The following is a 22,222-nucleotide window of genomic DNA, read 5'->3' as shown; positions in this document are numbered from 1 at the left end:
CATGAACCATGCTGGACAGTATGTTGCATTTCTGATACTATTAAGAAGGGGAGAAAAGCAAACTGCCAGATGGGCTAGAAGAACTCTAATGCGAACAAGTGATGAAATGAGAATTTCTCATGGTTCCAGGAAAGGGGAGAATATATCCATCCCAAAGAGTGAGAAGGATTGTATGGGATTCTTGTGGCTTAGAAATTCCGAAGCTAAGACCATCAAGAAATAGAGGGCAGAAAACTATAAGAGCCAGAGGGTAGAGAGGGTTGGAGTGAACCATGTCTTTTCAACATTGTTCTTGGGAACTTACAACAGTTGTTGTTCCCTGAAAAAGACCTGCCTGTAGAAGCTAAAGCCAGCAGACATTCTAACATGGAGGGGCTCCTTGTACTCAACTCCTGGCTGAGCAGTGTTATTGACGGTTGAAGACTTTGGAAGGAGATTCGGTATTCTTTAAGGGTATGTCCCAGGGTAGGTCAGCCATACTACAGTGGACAGCCCCACACTCAGGAGTATATGGGCAGCACTAATGGGACTCAGTGGGCTATTAAACATAAGTGAGGAGATAATGGTGGGAGGGAGTGGGGAGGTGGGAGTAGATTGGGAGGAGGCAGACAGAAGAGTAAGAAGTGAGTAGAGTCAAAATTCATTGTATGAAATTCTCAGTGACTAAAAATATCATTTAAAAACGGATTCTTCCTTTCTCAGAAGTCATTAACTGATGGCAGCTCTTTACTGGTCTCCTCTACGGCAGAGCCCCTTGATAGGTTATCCAGTCTTAAGTGGCCTGTCATCCCTAAACACGTATGAATATGAGCAACATGAAATGAACTTAGCACAGTGAAAACACATGTAAATGTACATGTAACAACGAAAATTAAAGAATAAAAGGCTAGAGATTTAAGATAGATTTGGAGGCAGGCCCTGTGGGAAGAGTTTAAGGGATGAGAGGGAAAGGAGATATGATGTAAATACAAGTACTTATACATAAAATTCTAGAAAACACAAAATAAAATCACTTGCTTAGTCATTTAAAAAGAAAGGAAAAAAGAAGTTCTGATGTTTCATTGGTTTCCGGATCTCAGCATGGCCAGTCCTGAAGGTCAGGGCCCCTCTCTTACCTCCATCCTTCTCAAGCAGCCTTTGATGTGCTGGGTCAGCTCAGGGTAAGCCCCAGAGGCCGGAAAGGGAAAGGTGTTAGTGGTGTCAGAGAGGTAGCTGGGAGGGAGACAGCTGGGCTGTGCCCTCAGCTAAGTACAGCGACTCATTGCAGTGTGACTGCATTTAATATTCTGAGACATCCCACCTCAGTGAGGTTGGCTGGATCCACAGCATAGGCATTATGTTTGGGGACAGCTCCAGGAACCACGTTCTCTGCCATTTCCCACAGCACCCATGACACCCGGTGAGAACTGGCTTTACAGCATGAGAAGCACTAGAGACATATAGGTGAAGGCTGGGACTGAGGTGTCAGTGAGAGTCACATACAGCAGCTTCCCTTTAAGACCACCTCAATTTGTATTTACTTGTTCAATAAACACTACATGGGACTTATTAGAGGGAGGTAATGTGATAAGCACTACAAATACGGACCCATCTAATTCTCATTAAAACCCTATGAAAAGCTGAGACAAGAGGAGCATGAGTTCAAATCCAGGGATGTGAGGTGGTGGGCTGTGAAAGGTATCCTGATTCCTGGTCAAGATAAATTGAAGCCCCAGGGACCCTAAGGGACAGCAGGTGCTTCCTAATCTCCCAGGAAGTCAAAGCCCTCTCACATAGCTACAGCCCCCCACAGACCCCTACAGAGAGGTTTGAGACAGATCAGTTATGTAGGGAAGGGCCCCAAGCCCCTCCTCAGCAGGTGAGGATGTAACCATGGGTCACATGGGCTCAAGACAGATCAGTCACTTAGAAGCAGGACCACGCCCACAAATATGTAGATGAGGTCTTCCCAAGCTCTCAGGCCAAACCAATAGGAAGTACCTGCTGTCAGACCCTGACCCATCCCCAAACTGTATATAAGGATCCTATTCAGAAGGATTAAAGGTGTGTGCAGGAATTATTCCATCGTTTGAGAGCTTCGGTCATAAGAGCTGTAACACTGCTGCTTGAGAAAGAGATCTCCTCTCTGAAATCACAGCCAGAAGCTCCCCTGCACCCCTCGCTTGCAGGCGGGTCAGTCTCCTGCTGGCTCAGCCCAGCCCAACATCCTGGAGCAAGGGAAGTGGCAGCAGTGGAAATGGAGGCAGGGTGGCACCAGCAGTAGAGGTGGCGGAAGCAGTTCTCCCTCCCTGCCTGAGTTCTCTCCTCTTCACTTGAACCCACACACCTAGCCGGACCAGAGATCTCTGTGGAAAGCCTCCAGCATGAAGGCCAACACAGGGAGACCTTGACTTAACACAGAACAAACCTAACGTTTGAGGTCCGGGGTTGCATTTCCATATCACAGAGGAGGAAAATCAGGTATAAAAAAAAGCTTGACCGAGGCAACAGGATCAGTAAAAAAGAGACTTGGAACTTGAGCCAGCACCGTCCCATTTCTGGTTGGACTCTATGCTGTGTGTTGCTGCCTTTTACAAAAAGCCCTCTGGGCACCCATTACTATCTTTCCTCAGCTAAAAAATTCTCTATGATGCAAATGTAGCCTGCTGGTGAAACACTGAGACAGGCCCCTACTGAGGGCAGCCATTCAGTACTAGATGGCTGGGGAGCCAGCAGGGTCTTCCGAGATGTTCAGCAAACGGTGAGCACCGAATGGTCACACGGCAAAAAGGCAACAAGACAAGAGGCCACCTGGAAGATGGCTCAGATGCAGGCTCAGCAGACTGGCTGCCTGACGTTCTTTGGTAGTGAAGGACTTTCAGTGGATCTGTATGACTTCCAACTCCAGTGTCGGTGGCAGTGAGCACTGAGGGACAGGTCAGCCACATATACTCCATATACTCTGGACAATGGCCAGAGGAAAGCTGACGTCAAGGTGAACTTGTAAGAGAACAGAGAAAGAGTGCTGTGCAGGTTTGGTTGGGCAGGTGAGGAAGCAGGGAGGCCCATGGTTCAGACCCAGCCTTACTTGATATGATATGATATGATATGATATGATATGATATGATACTATACTATATTATATATAACGTGGGATCTCTGATGGTAAAGAGAGGGAAGGAAGGCACGGTAGCTGCTGTGAAGGAAGATTGGGCAAATGCTCTGTGGTGATCAGGAATCTGAGGGGGAAGAAACCAGTTAACATTCAAGCCAGTCTTGGTGGTTAGCAGAGAAGCAGGTAAAGCAGCACCCTTTGGAAAGGTAGACTTGAGACCTTGGACACTGGGAAAATGGAAACTTAGGTTGCAAATGCTTCTTCCTCCAGGGTCATTTTCCTGCTGCTAGCCCAGCCCACCCCGCCCACCTCCCTCAGGGTCCAACACACACTTGCTGTCTGGTAGAGACTACAGTAGCAGCCTGAAACACGGAACTACTAAGACTCTGGTTGCTTTCTCTGCTTGTAGTCCTCTCTCCACTTAGTGACAATCTAGAACAAAGCCTAGTGCTGTGTACATAGCCGTGACCATTATTTTTGGGAAAGAATAAAGCCTGGCCCTTCACTGATATTCGTTGAATCACACTGACTGAATGTGATACCATATACATAGAGAGGATAAACCGTGTGGGAGACACAGACCGGCCATTATAGAAGACCGGCCGTTATAGAAACTTGGTCAGCACCTCCTAGGCCAAGGTAAGCTACGTGAAGCCAACCGAGAGCTGGTGGAGAAGACAGCGGAAAAGCACAAATCTTGTTCATCCGTAAATGTTCCCAGTGCCCCATCATTTTAAAGTAACAAAATTTCTTTCCTTTTTCAGACAGACATAAAGAAGCTAACTTTTTAGCTGGTATCCATTATTAATGCTTTCCGTGATTTTAACTATTAACTTATATTACGGGGCCTAGATAAAGCCTTTAAAAATATAGGACAGAAGAGGTTTCTTCGTCCAGTTCTGCTTTTTATAACAGCTATTAGCTCTCTCCGTATGAATACGGCATAGAGCAAAGTTTATGAAATGCAGATTAAAAGAAAGTAAAAGTAAGTGAAATTTCACTACCGAGATAAAAACGCTATTAACTTGAAGAGTGTCCTTTATATTTTACATATAACCCTCTTCCTACATACAGTATATGCTTGACCATTCCCCAACTCACACTCTGAAAGGAGGACCCGCCATTTTCCCATCTTTGATCCTTTCTGTTTAATGCAAAGCCCGCTGTTATGGGGAATACTTAATACACAGTGGAAGAACGAAAGCTTATATAAGTGCAATCAATTCCCAGTCAAAGGAAGCCGAATGGAGGGGTTCAAATGTCCAATGCTGTATTTGGTCCAAATGTTGATGAATTTTGCCGCCGTTTAGACAGTTAAGAGTCGACAGATGTACCAATTTGCAGGAGAATTAAAAGGTGGTGGTACCTATCATTGGCCCTGCCTAGCCAGGTCCTCCCAAGCCCCGGGGACGGAGAGTGTACAGCTGGCTGCTGGGAGCATGGGAAGTCTCGGCACAGGTCCTGTGCTCCAGAGAACCATGTCCCATCGGGGCCAGACAGACTGACTAGCTCTTGTGTGGAAGAAAGAACCCTTCAGGCATGCCTCAGAGATAGAATGTCCCCGACAAAGAACACACACTTTGATGGGAGAGAGGAATTTCCATCTCTTAACATTTCTCATTAGATGCTACAGACATCACTGCTGCCTGGGCCAGAGCTTAATTATGGCCGCCACAGTTCACAACGTATCTAAGTGGTGGTCTCCAGTCAGTTAAATGCCTTTCTCTTGGCACAGCTTTGTGACAGTCATATTAACTAAAAACATGATAAAACAACCCCACCTTTTTATGCCAACAACTCCTCAAATTCTTTACATTAAGCTGTAGCATTTTATTTAGTTTTTACCATTATGTCACAACGGTAGATGTTACCGGGTGAAAATTCACTCCTGAAAAAGAGGTGTCATAGTCTGAATAGGCGCAGGCATAAAAAAAAAAAAAAAAAACAAAAAAACAAAAAACCTCCTTCCTCATAAAAATGGAGCAGCAGAAAAGAAGAAACTAAAGTGAAATGCATTTTTTAAATGTATGTATGTGCAACCAGAATTAGTTGGGTTGATTTATCTTGCATGATACTGACTCTATTGCTGGTAAAGATTAATCGTATTACGGTGCTGCTGGCATGTTATTTTCTCGGTTCATTTCTCAGTATGACATTTCTTATTTTTCCCTGCGACAATGCCCTCGCTATCATAATTTTCACCTGCTAAGTTTACGTTACTAATGGTATTATTAAAATTTAGAGGGTTTTCTTTTGACCTTTATCATGGTAAATTAGGTCACGAGAAAAGACGGGATACAATTTGATGGGTGGGGAGGAAAAACATTTGATTGTTCTGAAAGTAAATCAAAGTTCAACCTGCCTACCTGGAATCCTGGGAAAGCTCAGCCAGTGTTAAATACCCCACCTCCCGACATGCCCAGGCCCAGCTCTCTCTCCTTGCTACCTGCCTGCTGATGTCAGACATGAGAAATGGTCCCAGCACGGAGTATTTGGGGTTGCCACTGTACAGTACGTGAAGGATGCAGACCTTGATAAAGGAATGACAATACTGGTGACAGCCGTATTACTAATTGCCATTATGGGGTGCTTGATGGGTGACTGGTGTATCTCCATTTCATATGAGAAACTGAGGCACGCATCAGATAAGTAGCTGGTGTTCACACACCTTGAAAGTAATGGTGCCTAGATGTACTCCACATACTCATACTCTGGGGTCATTAATCTACGTGCCCTGTCTGCCCCTTCCCTGAGAACTGGAGCTTCTCTTCTGTATGTTAATACCCTCGGCGGAGTGCCATGCCCTGCCTTCTCTTGCTGTCTTGATACTGTGTTATCTTCTGCCAGAGTGAGTGTCCGCTGCCCTCCCATGCTTGACCCACAGGCTGAGATGGACCTGTTTTGGTGGGGCCAACAATTTGCCGATTTCCTTTGCCCCAGATTCTGGTCATTCCTAAGTGTATGTCTCCCTTTTGGAGTTATGTAGTGGCAAAGCTGAACCTTTGGGTTAAACATGGGTATCGCTGAGACTCTTGGAGCCCTCAGTTTCATTTGATTGAATTTATTGAGTGTCCCTGACTCTTTATTTACCAGGTATTTATTGGGAATCTATTATAATGGCAGGTTCTGACTTAGACAACAAGGTGTGAAGATGATTAAGAGTGGTTCCCGCTCTCTCACAGTGTAAGAACCGAGAAGAGGGCCAAGCATGTGAAATATGTCAAAACACAGCGTGATAAAGAGAGGCCCAGAGTCCAATCCATCTAGCCTGGTCTTGGCTGAACAGGGGGTGGCACTGTTAGACAAAGTGTGGCCTGCAGACTGGTAGCCCTTGCTTGCTTGGCCTCTGTGGGGTCCTATGTCCAATTCCCAGCACTGAAAAACTCACACACCCCAAACAAACAAGAAAACAGCACCACCACCACCACCACCACCACCACCACCACCACCACCACCAACAACAACAACAACAACAAAAATAATGTAGTTTCTCAGGCCTTGATCAGAAACTATCCACAGTGGGGCCCAGCACCCTCTGCTTTACGTGGCTCTCGGGCTCTGTTGCTTTTCTAGTGGTTGGGAACTTCTGTCCTGGAAGGTAACATTCACATGCAGGGTTAGGAGTACAGAACGTGGGATGAGCTTGCTAACCTGATTTCTATTTCTATCACAGAAACCAAGAGAAACGAGACCAGAGCAGCCCCAGCATACAGTAATGTTGTAATCCACACAGCAATTAAATAAGAAAAGAGACTGGGTTAAAAATCCAGAAAAAAAAAGATGTGCAAATGGGGTGATCCTTACCACCTCAGCTCTGACTTTCAGAGTCTCCATGGCCCTTCTGTACATGGCCTCCAGTTAACTCTCTAAGGACATCTTTATAATCACCTGCAGAAAATACACAGAAAGAAGGGCTTGCCCCTCTCATCGAGCTAGGCTGAGCAGACACAACAGTGCTGTCTGAGGCTGTGGAATGGTCATGTCAGTTCCACCACCAGGCAATGGATATTACAGATGTGCTAGCCTGCACAGGCTCCCTGTTGCGACTGGTTCTGAAGAGGGTACCTGCAGATGCTTTTGAGGAGCTGACGGTCGAGCTGAGGGTCAGCCTATTCAAAATGGACGGGACGGTGATGGAATAGTGTGGGGGGCTCTGAGAACCTGCCATTGATTTGGGATGATCGTGTAGGGTAAGGCCTCAAGCAGAGTATATTGAGCTGTGCTCAAAAAGCAGGTGGGATTTGCAGTGCAAGCAAAAGAGGATGACAAGACAGATGGAGCAAGCTGAATTATCAATAAAAAAATCTAATTATTTAGAATTTTTAATGAATGGTTCACCTAGCTGAATTTGACCTGTTGATTAAAGCCATTTATTCAGCCTAGCAGGCCAACGGCAATTCTGCTTTTAGCAAGGAACCAATTCAAATATTGCCATATAAAAAGGTTCAGGACTGACATGTATGTGGTCGAACGGTGGGGGAGGCAGGGTACTAGACCTACATGGACATTGGGTTTTTAAATTTTGCACTCGCAGGCCTTTTTTCATGGTCTCAAGTCATCGTTCTGAAAGCTGGCGTGGTAAGGAATTGCCTGGGCAAATTAGATTCCGCGGGCCTCGGAAACATAAGTAGCTCATCAGCATACATGGAACACTCTGGAGACTGTCCAGACAGAAAAAGCCACTCTGTAATTCCCCAGAGAGGCTGACATAACAGAAATGACGTGATGTGGAATTATCAGGCCACGGACCCCAGCGGAGGGCAATTTCAGAGACGGAGGGGGAGGTGAGGGGAGCTGAGGCATGGAGGAGTTAGGGGTAGGGTGATGGAATAAGACAGAACAGAAATTCAGGGGTAGAGTCAATGGAGTGGCCCACGGTTGGTGAAATGCTTTAAGAGATCACTGAGTTTGGAGAGATGGGGCACCATGTACCTGGGCAGAGGAGCTGACCGTAAGTCACATGGTCACAGGGGCTCACTGCTCAGACAGTGTGACAGGCCAGGACCCGCTCTGGGCTCACAGTGGACACACTTTTTAAAAGCAACAAAGCAACGTTGCTGTCTCTTTCTTTGGACAACTTTCTTTCTGAAGTTAGCTTTTGCCGGCCACGCCAGGGGCGCGGCCGCAGGGAATTCACTGGACACGATGTGCTTTGCTAAGGTTCAAAAAAGCCTACTGGCCTGAGGTTCGCAGCCTTCTTGAAGATCTGATGAAAATGCTCCTTCTGGCTTTAAGCTCTTCTGGTCTCTCAGGATGTCTGGGATGGAGGGTAGATGAAGCTGCTGCTGGTGGCTGTGAACTCGCACCCCAGCTAGGCCTTGTGGGGAAGGCCCCAGCTGAGCACACTGAGGAGGACTGGGACACACTTCGCTCGGCGGTGGGCGGTTGAGAGGTATTTACTTCCTGGTTACAGCTGTGTGGTTTCCTCCGCGAGACCCGTGATGATTTCATTTGTGGACTGACAGCTGTACTTCTTGCCTTGAGTCCAGCAACCCTTTCTTCGGTTTAACGTTCCACATGGAGTTTGGAGGTTGATGCAGACACGGGTGCACCTTTGGTGAAAACAGATCTTGTTGCTGGGGCTGGCAGGGTGTACAGAGATGTCAGCCACGGTGGCGCTGCTGCCTGCCAGGTTGGATTCAGGGGGGCTGGGGCATGGTAGGTGGAGGCCATTTCTGTCGGATCTTTCTGGTCTTCCCACTGTCCCTTTCCCATTCTTCCCACCTCTCCATCTACACAGTTCCTGATGGAATGTCACAATCCGCCGAGCCATTTAGTAATACAAGGAATGAGGTCAGAGCTGAGCAGAGAGATAGAGCTGATGCCCGGCCATTGTGGCCTTACAGACCCACCTGAGGAAAGCCAGGCAGCGCTGAGCAGGAAGTCCGCATGGAGACCAACTTCAAGGGTGAGAGTTCAACCAGTCCATCATGGTGGCCACATTCCACACCTTCCCCTTCCTGATCTCAAGTGGTCAGTAGAAACTGAGAGCAATGGGGCTCGCTATAGAGCGCTTACCATTCTAAGTAATAAATGTCAACACTCAGAGAGCCCCACTACTATTGAGCAACATACAGAGCTAGAGGAAGTGACCTTGCCCACTGCTGTATCTTACTCCTCACTGTTTTCAGACCACTGATGCTGGTAGCTTCCTAGAGCAAGTCTCTGCTTCTGTCTGTCCTTTAGCTCCTGGACCTGTGTCACTCTATAGTACATGGGAGGGAAGAATGCTGTGACTGAGCCCCCAGGTGTGTGTGGCTTCAGGACCTATTACCTGCATTTGAATCATGGCTACATGGAATGTATGCGCCTCTCCTCCTGATGCTTTAGCCCATACAGGGAAGGCTTGGCCACTTCAATGCACCGCTCTGCTTAGTTCCATTTACTTTCTGGATAGAGTGGACAAGCTTTGCTGGGGTGGTGGCCCAATTCCATTAGCCTTGGTCTGCAATCCACATAGAACATGGGCTCTGCACTTTCAGGCCATGAAGGAGGCCAGCCTACAGTACACAACTCCAAATAGCATATCTGAGCATTGTTTCTCTGAATTATTTATGTGGTATATGTGATTGCCTTTCTCTTCAAAGCGCAAATATTCTCCCTTCAGAAGTCCTCCTCTCCCACTGAGGAACTCAGCAAGTCCTCTGCAAGGTAATATCCCGCTAGCACTTTGGACTGTTTATTTAATCACTTGCCAAGAAAGGGGTGATCTTTAATCTTTTTAAAGACTTCACGAATCTCCTTTTATCCCTAAATCCCAACCCAGCACCTCAGCCTCCATTTATAAAGTGTTTAGATGATGGCTGAATTAACAAATACATTGTTCTAGGACACTCACTGCATACTATCTGTGACAGCAAAAACAAATAATAGTTTATAGTCCCACAGCAGAGATGATAAAATAAACTGGAGGACATAGGTAGAATGAAATATTAGGTCATCGTTAAAAATCATATCAAGAAAACACATTTAATAGCACAGGAGAAATGCCTGTGGTTTGTGTAGAAAAACCTCTAAAAATTACATGATGCGCTGTGAATCCTGTTAGGATGAATACAATTGCACGCATGCCAGTGGGGACACTCACTTCTGCGTGCTGTGGTGCAGACGATTGTCTCTCGCCTTATGGTTTCTGGCATTCCCAAGTGTTTGTTAGGAGGATGACACTTTGTGATAGAAACCTTCATGTTTGCATGTTTGTGTATGAACTATCAAGTTTGTCCATCCTCAGTGGTCACGTTTGCTTTTTCAATGAGGTGGAAGAGCAGCAACCCTCCTTTGGGAAGCACATTCTGTCTTTAGAGAGGCGTGCGCATTTCTTTCTCAGCATGTCTGAGCACTCCATAAGTGTGAAGCGTATTCCCTTCCCTATGTCTCTAACCCGGTCAAGAGAAGAAGCTACCCTGAGCTCTCTTTGCTCGGCCTGCCAATGACACTCAGCATGTCCAAATCTGGCCACGTGCTCCAGGTCCAGTGCATGGCCCAGAAGAGCATGGTGAGATTCCACACCTCCCCCTCATCGCTCTCATGGCTAGCAGAAAACTAAGGGCTATGGAAGTTATGAACACTTAATATTCTGAGTAATGAAAGTAAACCTCCATAGAGAACCATGGTTCCTGATAACATACAAAGTGATCCTACCCGGCCCAGGGGAATGACCTACTATTCCAGTAAAGTCCCAGTTACCTGGGGCCCACCATTGCCATAGGAGTATTGATCTGAAGACACAGAGGCCTGACAGAGTACAATGAAACAAGTAAGTTTGGAATGACCTGGCACACGCACAGGGATTCATCTCCCCGCCCCCTTCCTCTGTGTGTGTGTGCATATATACGCATGTGTACACACATGCACATGCATATCTCCATTACATACTCCAGAGCCTAGCACAGCACGTGGCATTTGAAGCTTGAGCTCTGTTGGTACTTAACATATAATGACTCTCAGTATTGGGCAGGAAAGCACAGTAGCACTAAGACGTTCATTCCATTTCAGAGGCAAGAGAAACAGGCTCAGGGAACCACTTGGTGGAATTAGGCTGATCAGTGGCAGAGCCAGCCAGGGTTGAGACCTAGACCTGGTGCTAGTTCGTGCACTCTACTTCCTCCCACTATCCTTCATGAGTATCTGTGGATTTACAGAATAAGAGTAGATGGCAGGATGTGCGTGAACATAAATTGGGGCGCTCTACAGGCCGAGGGCAGCACAAGATAGCCAGAAAGCAGCTTTGAGAAGAAAAGCAAGGGAGAGTATAGGAGAGCTATAGTGTTTTGCAAGGGTCAGTCCACACTGGGATATGACAGCTCATGGGATGGGATGGGATGGGATGGGATGGGATGGGATGGGATGGGATGAGTGGGTAGGGGAAAAGTCTTTCTGTACCGCTATTCTCTTTCCGGCTTAAGATCAAGTTCCCCAGAGGCTAGACCACTAGGAAAAGGATGGATCAAACCTGAGTTGTTCTTTCCCTTGAGACTGTGATCCCATTTTCCAAGGCAGCTGTTTATACTTAATTGTTTAGGGCACAGTGTATATGCACTTATCAGGATTTTACCTGAATCACACTTTGACACTAGGCACTGGACTGGATACTTGCAGGGTTTTCCTCATGTACACCATTAAAACACATGCTTAATGGTGGCACTCTGCCACTGTGTGCTAACCCTGAGGAATGTTCCCTGTGCTGTATCTCTCCCACGTCCTCTTCACATCTGTGCTCTGACAGGTTTAAAGACAGCTCCAGGGATTTACTTCCTTAAGGAGACAGTGTGAGAAACCGTGCAGCCCTTTTTCTTTTGTGTTTTGTTTTATAGTTGGGTGGGAATGGTGTTGTACTTGACAGCAGTAACCTTCAGCACCACCCATTAAACCTCCGTATAGATTGCCAATGATTTCTTTAACCTCCACACGGGAGGGAACTGAACTGTTAAATAGAGGGATGTGGGTGGCGGCTTTCCTGTAGCAGAGACCAGAACCCAGGGAATGTGTGCATGGGAAGCAAACTGACCAAGTAGCTCTGTACCCTGCAGGGTTCTGCTGCCGCTGTGTGTCATTTCTCCTGACTGTCCTGTGTTTCTCCCACTCGTGTCCCAAACACAGACACGCACAGGCAAGGATACAGTGGTGGACGGGTCATGACGATACAAGATGAGAACAGATACCTTTTTTTATATTTAAGGTTTGGTACCTGTTACACCCAATTGCCAAGGACCAGGCAGGCCAGGCACCCAGCAGGCCAAATATAAAACAGCCTGAGGAAACCAAAGGGAAATTCTTAGCTTTGCTTCGTGGGAGAGGAAACAGGGTTTGGAATAAATGAGATATCCAGAGACACTAGACTTATAGCCAGTGTTAAACTGGGTGCTTATGAAAAACTGTCCTGCCCATCTGCCCTCAACCTAGCCAGATCAGAATACAAAGATACTATAGAATGTTAGCAAGTATGCTAGAACTATTAAGTTCTCTCAGACAGCAAGGCCTTTGAGACTAATCCGTATGGGGCTGAAGTGGTTTTTAAATTATCCTGGAACACACTACTAGAACTGCTGGTATGGATCCAGGTGTGTTTTCTTAAGGGAATGTCCATCCACATTGATAGGTGTCGGCCAGATTCTGTTGGTGTCCCATAAAATGCAGAAATAGAGGAAAAGTCACATGTTTCTCACAAGAGTGGCGGTGTTGCTAAGCAGAAAACGAGGCTTGAGGAGTCCTTGAGTGGGTCCCTTCATATGACTCACCAGAGAGCAGCTCTCACACTGACCTCTCAAACACAAACAGGGCCGCAGTCTAAAGCTCCCATGATGCATCACGACACAGCTACCAACAAACACAGAAAATAGGAGCTGAATGCCAGGTTCAAGTGCGTGCTAATCACAGTGTGATTAGCCACATCAAATGTAGGAAGTTAAAGGCCCAACACAGGCATGCAGGATATACACCTATTATATGTACAAGTGTCTGACTGCATGTACCTGCACCTAAGATATGCCTGGTGTCTGTGGAAGCCAGAAGAGGACATCAGATCCCCTGGAACCGGAGTCACCATGTAAATGCCGGAGACGGAACCCAGGTCTTCTGTAAGAGCAGCAAGCCCTTTTAACTGCTGAATTATCCCTCTAGCCAAATATACTGTCTTTTGTACAAAAGCAGCTGTCACTTCCACAAGAATACCGATTAAAGCCTGTGTCAGTTCACCATAGAACCACTGTTAATGAATGATAATGTGTAAAACCCTGACCCCAGACATAAATAATTACAGTGAAAACAATCCATATGTCTTAACGAACCACCTCTGGTTCACGGCTTTCAACCTCGTATTCGGCACTAAGCTCCACTCTGCCAAGGTACTCTCTGTCACATCCCACACCATCAAGGCTGGTAAGAAGGGACTCACATCTGCTGAGTGTGTGTGCTAGGTCAGATGTTCGTGTACTCCAGTGGTTCTCAACCTGTGGGCCACCACGACTCCTTGGGGGCCAAGCCACCTGTTCACAGGGATCACACAACAGATACCCTGCTTATCAAATATTTACATCACAATTCACATCAGTAGCAAAATTACAGTTATAAAGTAGCAATTTGAGTAATTTATGGTTGGGAGTCACCGCAACGGGAGGACACAGCATTAAAGGGTCATAGCATTAGGAAGACTGAGAACCAGTGATGTATTTGGTGATTCCTGAATGTAAGTGCAAACGAGAAAGGTGAAGTTTACCAGGGTCAAACAACCTGCCTCAGACACATGGCCCTTGGTGATCATATTGGAACTAAATTCTTTCATGGTGGTTTGAAAGCCCGGTCTGTTTTCAAGTCCACGTTACTAAGGAGGAGGTGACTGGGAGACTTCTTCCAGACAGTAGAGATATTGCTATGAGGTGTTCAGGTCCACTCTCTAATGCATGGCCCAAACAACTGACAGAATTCTTTGTTTTTACACAGCTGGAACAGATGGACATTCCGGGGAGCCATGCAGAGGAGGCAAAGTGGCAGACACAAGAGAAGGAAAAACAGCTCAGTAGCTGGCAAATCCCTTGTTGATATCTGAGGGGCTGTCAAAGGTGAACTAAGGCTAATAGCCCTGGAGACCCTGAAGGGACGGTAGGAACTTTGCCTGTTCCAGAGCAGCAGGCCCCTGTCAGTAGCCATAGCCCTCCATAGATTTGTGGCCATCGTCACTTAGGGCAACGCCCCAAGCCCTGTACATGTAGAAAAGGATGTGACCTGTGGTCTGGAGGCTTAAGACAGATCTCCATTTTAATGAGGTACCTAAAGGCCTGGAGGGCTTAGCCTATAAGCTTTCCTTCACAGACACCCCTCCCTGCAAAAGGTATTTAATCTCAGGGCCACCCTGAGAAGTGGGGTACGGTTCTGCACATCCACTTTCCACCATGACAATAAATGTCTTAAAGCCATGGACTGCCTCCTTTCATCAGGATCTACCTTGGGGAGCAATGAAGAAGGCCTTTGCCTATAGAGCTGTCATGTAGTCTCCGGTAGAAGGCCTCTGTGCTCTCTGCCATGATTGTTCTCTCCTAGGACCAGCTGGAGCTCCCCCTTTCCTCCCTTCCCCAGCTCTGGGCTAGATCCAGCCTCCATACCCTTATTCCATTCTCAACTCTTCCAAGGCTCCCAGTGGTGCCTGGGTGTCTGAGAGCCTGAGAATCAGACAGGGCCGGCCTTGTCGCAGGCCAGGGGATCCTGCCTCAGCCTGTGCTCCCCTACCCGGAGCAGTGTCCACGGCTTCCACATAGCTGAACACCCACTAAGGGACAGTGTAGGGTAAGCACAGTCAACTCCCACATCCTGCCTCCCCAAACAGCTGTGCCCTGTGGCAGAGTGGACCCAGTACCCAAGAACCCTACAGATATGGATAGAGCCCAGCCTGCCAGGCAGAGAGGTTCCAGGTCGGTGACTGGCACATGCCGTGCTATCTCAGATCACTCACTTGTTAGGAGCTGTGGCTCTGCTCTTACTTGGCTGGAACTCCATGCTCATTGGTCGCTTCTGAGCTGACTGCAAAGTCTGCCTCGTGAGGCCTACACACTGTAAAGTCTAAGAACCTGCCTCCAAAAGAGCCTATGGCCTCAAGCCTGTCCTGTTCACCATGTTCGGTGAATAGTGAAGTTTCTCAAGGATGCCTCAGGGCAGAGTGCCTTGATAGGCCTGTGCTTCTGTGTATCATCCAATTCAATCCAGTCAGCCCCTGAGTGTGTGGCTTCCTACTCAGAATCTCGGGATTTCTAGGCATCCCCACATAAACGATTTTATTCCTTTCTCAGAAGAATCCAAGGGAAGGGATTGCAGACCAGGAAGCAGGCCCACTGCACTTTGACAGCAGCTTCCCTGGAAGGCACAGAAGACCTGGCTCTAAGAGCAACAGATGCGAACGTTTGGGTTGAGAATGTGGGACCCTAGAAGGCAGGATTCTAAAGAGGGGCACTGGGGTTAGAAACGTGGGTGATGAACTGTGAGAATGAGGAGATGAATGGTACATGTATCCTGCATCTGCCAGTGGGGACAGGACAGTGTGGCAGGTCTGCTTACCAACTGTCTCTCCAATCCATGCATCAAAGCCAGCCAAACCCCACACATCCAGAGAGCCTGCTCTCATTAGCCAGCATAAAAAGCAAGCAATGACCCAAATCTCAACATCTATGTGTTAAGGCTTTCAAGAGCCTTAACTCAGTACCATGGCATGACAAGGTGTATGGGGTTGGCTGGGGTGGATTATATGCAATGTGGGCAGAAAAAGTGCCTTCCTCTATCTAGCTCCACCCTTAACCTGCTGACTTAGTGACCTAGTCTCTCAGTAAATCTGAAGGCTTCAATTTTGGTTGGGCTGTCTGGATGGTTCTCCCCGCCCCCTCCAGATTTTCTTGTCTCCAGTGCTTTGGGTTTTGTTTTCATTTGGGTGCTGGCGACCTGAACTGGGTCATCATACATGTGCAGAGAGCATGCTTACCCACTGGGCCATCCTCTCCTGCCTCATGATGGGGTTTTAGCAGGGCTTAGGCACGGTTTGCACAGGTGAGGGCGATGAAGACACAATGGTAAACAACCTATCGAGCTTGGAGGAAATAAGTCACAGAAGTCTGGGCTTTGAACTGTATCTCCCACCAGCTGCCTCATTCTTCCAGATGTGTTATAGCCTGGACTCCTGCTTCCTCAGCCTGAGAGAAGACAGCAGGTCTCATGTCCCTCTGGAATCCCTTCCCATCCCCCGTAGCACTCAGGAGAACACACCAACACAGTGAGTCCTCCACTAAGTGCCCTATGCTTAAGAGCCGTTGGGTAGGAATCTCAATGAGGGAGACTTGGGCACTATGATTATTAGACTTTGTGCCGCAGATAATTAAAACAAGAGTGAACATGAAATGTATAATTTCTTCTATTGCTGGCTTAATCAGGCATTCATTACCATGTCTGATTCTGTGTTTTGTGAGAAGGCCTGCTTAGTAGGCATTTTCTGTGAGGAAGCTAATCAAATACAAAACAGATATCAGGAGGAGTTTGGAAAGGACACGAACAAAGCCACCAAAGCACACAGAGGGACAGTTCTCAGCAAGGTGTGTTACTCCATCAGAGCACAGGACCTCGAAGGTTCTGGAATTTGAATATCTAAGGAACAGCAAGAGAAGGCTGTATGGTCTACCAGGATCTGCACCACTATTCTTTACAGAAAGAAAGCAGTTGCATGGTGCTGCCGGTTGGGCAGAAACTAAAGGCCGGAGCGCTCTTAAGAACTGGGCTGGGCGTGAAGAGTGTTGGAGTCCTCTCCAGCATGACAACCATTTGTCATCCATACCAACAAGCAAACAGATATGAATGCAAGACACAACTTAGCATGCTGAGTCCTGCCCCACTTGCCTTCCCAACGTGTGTTGTTCTGGAAAAGTAAAGGTCTCGAGGGAACCCGGCGCAATTAGGATTTTGGATGGATGTTTAAGCTGATTTTTTTTTGGTAAGCAAAGATAATACTAATAATGGTGAACACCTATCATAGGGTGTATAATGTAATATTACAAAACTTATACTGAAAATCTATTGAATAACCTCAAAGCAATGAGACCCGGGCTTCTGACTTCCTCTATGCTATAAAGTGCCATGCCCTTGGGACCCAAGCAACATCCAACAAGACGTGCAAACACCAGGCTGTGGTACCTACATTTGCATCCTCGTGGCTGTGGCCGTTCGTCTCCACCAAGTCCTTGGTGCCTTTTAACTGCAACATTTAAAGAAAAACAACAACAGAAGAGAATAAGCAAGTGCATCCACTGAGCATACATCATCTTGTTAACTTGCTTCATCTGAGGTTGCGTTTTATAAAACTTCCGAGAACAAACAGATAATCACAGTGAATCTCACTGAAGTCGCTTCGAGAGCATTATTTTACAAAGCTCGGGGGCTGGCGAAAGATAAATAAATAAACAAACAAATAAAAAGGGATCTTGGCCATTATTTCTTAAGCAAGATTAGAAAGCAGTTCTGTAGACGTAAGATATATAAGATTGGTTCTTCAGAATGCTGAATGGTTCCATTTCCTGGTGGGACCGCCATTAATTTAAACCCTGCAGTGTTTGCGGGCTGCTGTCAGTTAATGGATGTTATGCTAACGACCACGGGTGAATGACGGCTTCTACCACAGCGCATGCTGCGGTACTGCCTTGGACATCCTGGAGGGCAGGACTGAACAAGTGACACTGGATAGCAGGAGGAGACACTTCGTGTCTTTCAAGAAAAGAACCGGAAGGCATCTCTCCCAACACGGAAGCTTGAGGAATAACGTTCTTTGGCAAATGAGATTTTTACAGCATCCCTACCCTGCTTAAGACTAACCAGCTGCTCAAGATTGCAGGAAAGCTTCAGGGTTGACACTCATCTTGTCCTGACTCAGGACAGACCTATGGTGACAGACAGAGGGCAATGGATAGGGAAGAGCTGGCCCGGCCCCAGTGACCTTTCTCTTAGTTTGTGATGCTCGGGCAGCAAAGTCCGTCAATGTTTGTTTTCCTGCCCAATAGAAAATACTTACTATGAGAAAGGATTAGTAAAATCTGGAGGAAAATGAAATCACATATGCCACCGTGCTTGGTTCAGAACATTGGTTCCTGTGACTGGTTTGTATACTAAAATAAAAGAAATGGGTTTTTAAGGCTAGCCTTGACTTCTGGGAGAAAGCCATGTCAAGAGAGGGATGTTGCTACAGGGACAGGGACATGAGGATTTGAGGGTGAGGCGGCTGATGATGGATCTAAAGCGGTTTGGCCCATCACTACATTAACCCAGTTAGGCACAACAAAAACTCTGTTCCCTCTTTCCTAGGGCTGTATCGTTGGTGGTTGTATGTTTAACAAATACGAGGGTATGGTGCTAATGCAAAATACAGGAAGGTGCGAGCAGGCACCCGGCACAGTCATGGGAGCACTATAGGAGTGTATAAGGCACAGTCATGGGAGCACTATAGGAACATATAAGGCACAGTCATGGGAGCACCATAGGAGTGTATAAGGGACAGTCATGGGAGCACTATAGGAGTGTATAAGGATAGTTGGGAAATAGTATCCTTTCCAAGCTCAACATTTCTTACTATGGAATTCCTCATCTTCCTTTTCAGTTCCCTTGATGCTCATCTCCCTCTGTCTGGTAACTCCACCTATTCGTGTGCACATGTCTGTGTGTGTGTGTGTGTGTGTGTGTGTGTGTGTGTGTGCACCTGTGTGTGAGAGTGTGTGTGCACATGTGTGTGTGTCTGTGTGCATGTGTGCACCTGTGTGTGAGCACGTCTATCTGTGTCCGTACGCACATGTGCATTGTGCACATGCCTCTGTGTATGTGTGCATGTGTCTATGTGCATGTGTGTACCTGTCTTTCTGTGGGTGCGATTACACATCTGGGGGATGTATGTTTATGTGTGTGTGTGTACATGAATACACGTCTCTGTGTATGTGTGTGTATGTCTCTCTCTGAGCACGTGCCTTACATGTTTACCAGCACACATATGACAGGTTAAATGTATTCCAGGGTATATTGTTTCCCATAGCTGCTCTCTTCCCACTTCCCTTCCACCCAGGGAACCCCTGCAGGCCTTCTCTTTGCAGTGAAGGATCCTGGTCTTGCTTTTTGTTTCCAGAGCCACTATCCATGCCCTTGACCTGCTGTTCCTCTCCCCGGCTAGAGAAGGATATGTCCCTAGGCTGGGAGATATGCGTTATGAACTATACTCTATGCAGAATGATCTCTTCACTGCCAAGGAGATGAAAGGCAGGAGTCTGTGGAACTGGTGGGCTTAGGGACCCGAAAGTCATGGAACAGACCTGATGTGCACAGAGCGACCCTGTCCCCCTGCAGGAGCAAAGCCTCCGAGGATCTACTCTCAAGACCTAGACTCATCAGGATTCCCAGCCAGAGGCAGTCGCTCTTGATAGCAAAATCCCAGAGGGGACATATGTTTTCACATCAGTGTGGGTGTTTGTGAAAGCCATATCCATGATGGTACTAAAAAGATCTTCTCACTTGGAGTTACTCTATACAAATCCAGAGAAAGGCTCGTGAGGCCGTGCGGGTATGTGGGGGGACCTATGCTGCTCAAAGGTGGAGGTAACATGCCCACTGCATGTGTGCTGCCTTCTGCGTGGCTGGTCGGGGCAGTAGGGGAGGGGTTTGCAGGTTAACTGCTCAGTAGGTATCAACGGTAGAGTTGCATCTGGCTGCTGTGTGTCACTGGCCTCTTTGGGCTCAGGTATTCTTGGTGCCTTTGTGTGAAAAAAGCCACTCATGGGGGCTGGGAGCCAGTGAGGGGGGTGGATGGGGGAACACCCGTATGGGGGGAGGGGGAGGGGATGGGGACTTATGGACAGGAAACCAGAAAATGGAATAACATTTGAAATGTAAGTAAAGAAATATATCTAATTAAAAAAAAAGAAAAAAAAAAGAGAGAGAGAGAGAAGGCCACTCATTTCACACTACCATTGCGGATGGGAAAACCACTTTTTTCCTTGGCCATGCTTTATAGATCTTTAGCAGTTTAGTGCCTGTGCCTTGCTCGCTTCTTAAGACCACATACCACAAGCCTCCCCTAATGTATTCTGCTCAACTCGTCTCTTTTGATGAGTGGGCTTAAAGCTTAAATCAGAATACAGGATTTGAGGCATCTAGAAAAATAAGAAGCGCATGACAAGCAAACCAGTGAAAGCTACCGAAACACAAAAGAACAACAAAACAATAACCCCCAAAGCAGAAAAGTCCAAACCATCAAGGGAAAGAGCCCAGTCACAGAGCTCTGTCTGTGCAGTCCGGATCAAATAGGGACTTAGCTTCCATAACGCCGAGGTGAGGGTGGCGGGCACTATCACACCCCCAGGAGGAGGCCGCTGTGAATTTTATCAGCCTCAGTTTGCAGCTCCAAGTAACATGTCCTGACCCGTGCAGAGTCTGTCTCTGTGTGTTTTTCATAGTTATATTTATAAAGCATTTTCCTCCGCACCCATGGATGCTTCTGAACGACCTAATAGCACTTTCTCCTCAGAAGAAAGTCAGTGGAAGCTGACTGAGTGCATTTGTACAATTCCAAGTCATTAGGAAAAGGTCAATTATGAAGTGACTGAGTCCCAGCTGACTAAAACATCTCCTCTGAGGGTATTTATGTGGTATAGAGTTCTCATAACTGTATGTGAGTAGAAACTTTTAAACAATCTATTGTGTGGGAAGAGGGTTCCTGTCTTTGTTCCCGTGACGTATCTAATTAGCAGCCATTACATATTGGCCGGAAAGCAAGGCCAGAAACTGGGCAGTCCTTCCAGGGCACCCAGGCTTCTTCCGGAGAGACAACGGAGCTTGGATTTCACTCCACTGTTCCACCTGCCCTATGGTAAGACAACACGCGCCCCTCCGCCCTTATCAACCTCAGGTTCCACTTCCCGGTCGGGGCCGGAATGAAGCCATCGGTTTCCCAGACTGCAAATGAAAAGTCTGAGGCTCACTAGGATCAGATAAGAGGCCATACACGCAGGAAAGATGGGTTTTAATGTCTCTCTACATCAGCACCTTTTTCCACATCTGTAGGAGCAGCGTGGATTATGCTAAACTCATTTTCCCCCCTCTTAGAAAAACTACCTGCTTACTTTGAAACATGGCTTCAATAGTTTAAAATGCTATCAAAAAATCATTTGTCTTCTGGAGGAAACAATAACATAACTCGGGTGGGCTCAGATCATCAAAGTAGATAAAAGGGTGAGGACAGGGAGGTTGGGAATGCCATTATAAGTCCCACAGGGCAGAGTTGCTGGGCGCTGAGAGCGAATGCAGGGTAAGTCTCCTGCAGGCTTCCTTCAGCCCCGGTTGAGTATGTGATGCACTGGCCTGCGTGAGTCTGCAGTATCTAAACTCAGAGATGAGAGCGGATTCTTCCTCACTTACCTGCTCCTGGAGGACTTTGAGCAATGCTTGTGTGTGAGACTGCTCCTCCTTCGCCTGCTCCAATTCTGACTTTTTGTTGTTCAGCTCCTCCTGGATGGCCAGCAATTGCTGTGAAACCAAGGCATAGTTGGTGTGAGGAGGGCCAAAGGCCAGGGGAATGTAAGATGCTCACGATATCAAGGGCTTTGTTTGTTTCTAAACACAAAGGCTTCATTCAGACATCAGCTAACTTCCGTGATAGGTTTTCCCCACATACGGTAAGGAGCATTGTGGTTTTGGACACGTAAGTCGGGTGTTTATGATTCTGACATGTAATATTTGTGAAGACACCGTTATATCCCTCTGGTCGATGAGTATTTGTTAAAATATATAGAATCACGTTTCTAAAACAAACTGGCAGATGAAGAATACAGAGCTGGAGAGATCCTTCAGAAGTTAGCACGTGGGTTTGGCTCTGAGCACCTACAGGGCAGCGGAGGACAGTTTAACTCTGGTTCCAGGGAACCCAATCCTTTTCTCTGGCTTCCATGAGTATCTGGATACGCACGCATGCATAAAATAATAAACCTTCTGAAAAAGCTAAAAGTTAAGACAAGGCCTACTTGTTCAGCTTGACTGGATTTCCATATTAAAGTAAAGCTAGCTTTCTGGTGATACTGAATAGCTATTTTCCCACGTGGCAGGAGCCTCGGAAGATCTTTTACCTTCTCTGTT

The 22,222-nt window shown here is 46.9% G+C and overlaps 1 protein-coding gene across 10 annotated transcripts in view; it reads right to left on the bottom strand.

The window, feature by feature from the left end:
* Positions 1-22,222, bottom strand: part of Enox1 (ecto-NOX disulfide-thiol exchanger 1) — a 552,870-nt gene that overhangs the window by 31,433 nt on the left and 499,215 nt on the right. For all 10 annotated transcript variants that reach the window (XR_015638038.1, XR_015638039.1, XM_087585810.1 and 7 more), the window contains 2 exon segments: positions 21,509-21,616; positions 17,259-17,315 (listed from right to left, as the gene is read on the bottom strand). Coding sequence is in view for 8 of the 10 variants with exons in the window: in XM_087585810.1 (XP_087441936.1) it covers positions 17,259-17,315; positions 21,509-21,616 (165 nt within the window). In the remaining 2 variants the exon portion in view is untranslated.

Source organism: Rattus norvegicus, chromosome 15, assembly GCF_021556685.1.
Source record: "Rattus norvegicus strain SHRSP/BbbUtx chromosome 15, alternate assembly SHRSP_T2T, whole genome shotgun sequence".
Taxonomy (NCBI): domain Eukaryota; kingdom Metazoa; phylum Chordata; class Mammalia; order Rodentia; family Muridae; genus Rattus; species Rattus norvegicus.
Note: the sequence above shows the minus strand (reverse complement) of the source record. Positions and strands in the feature narration are given on the sequence as shown.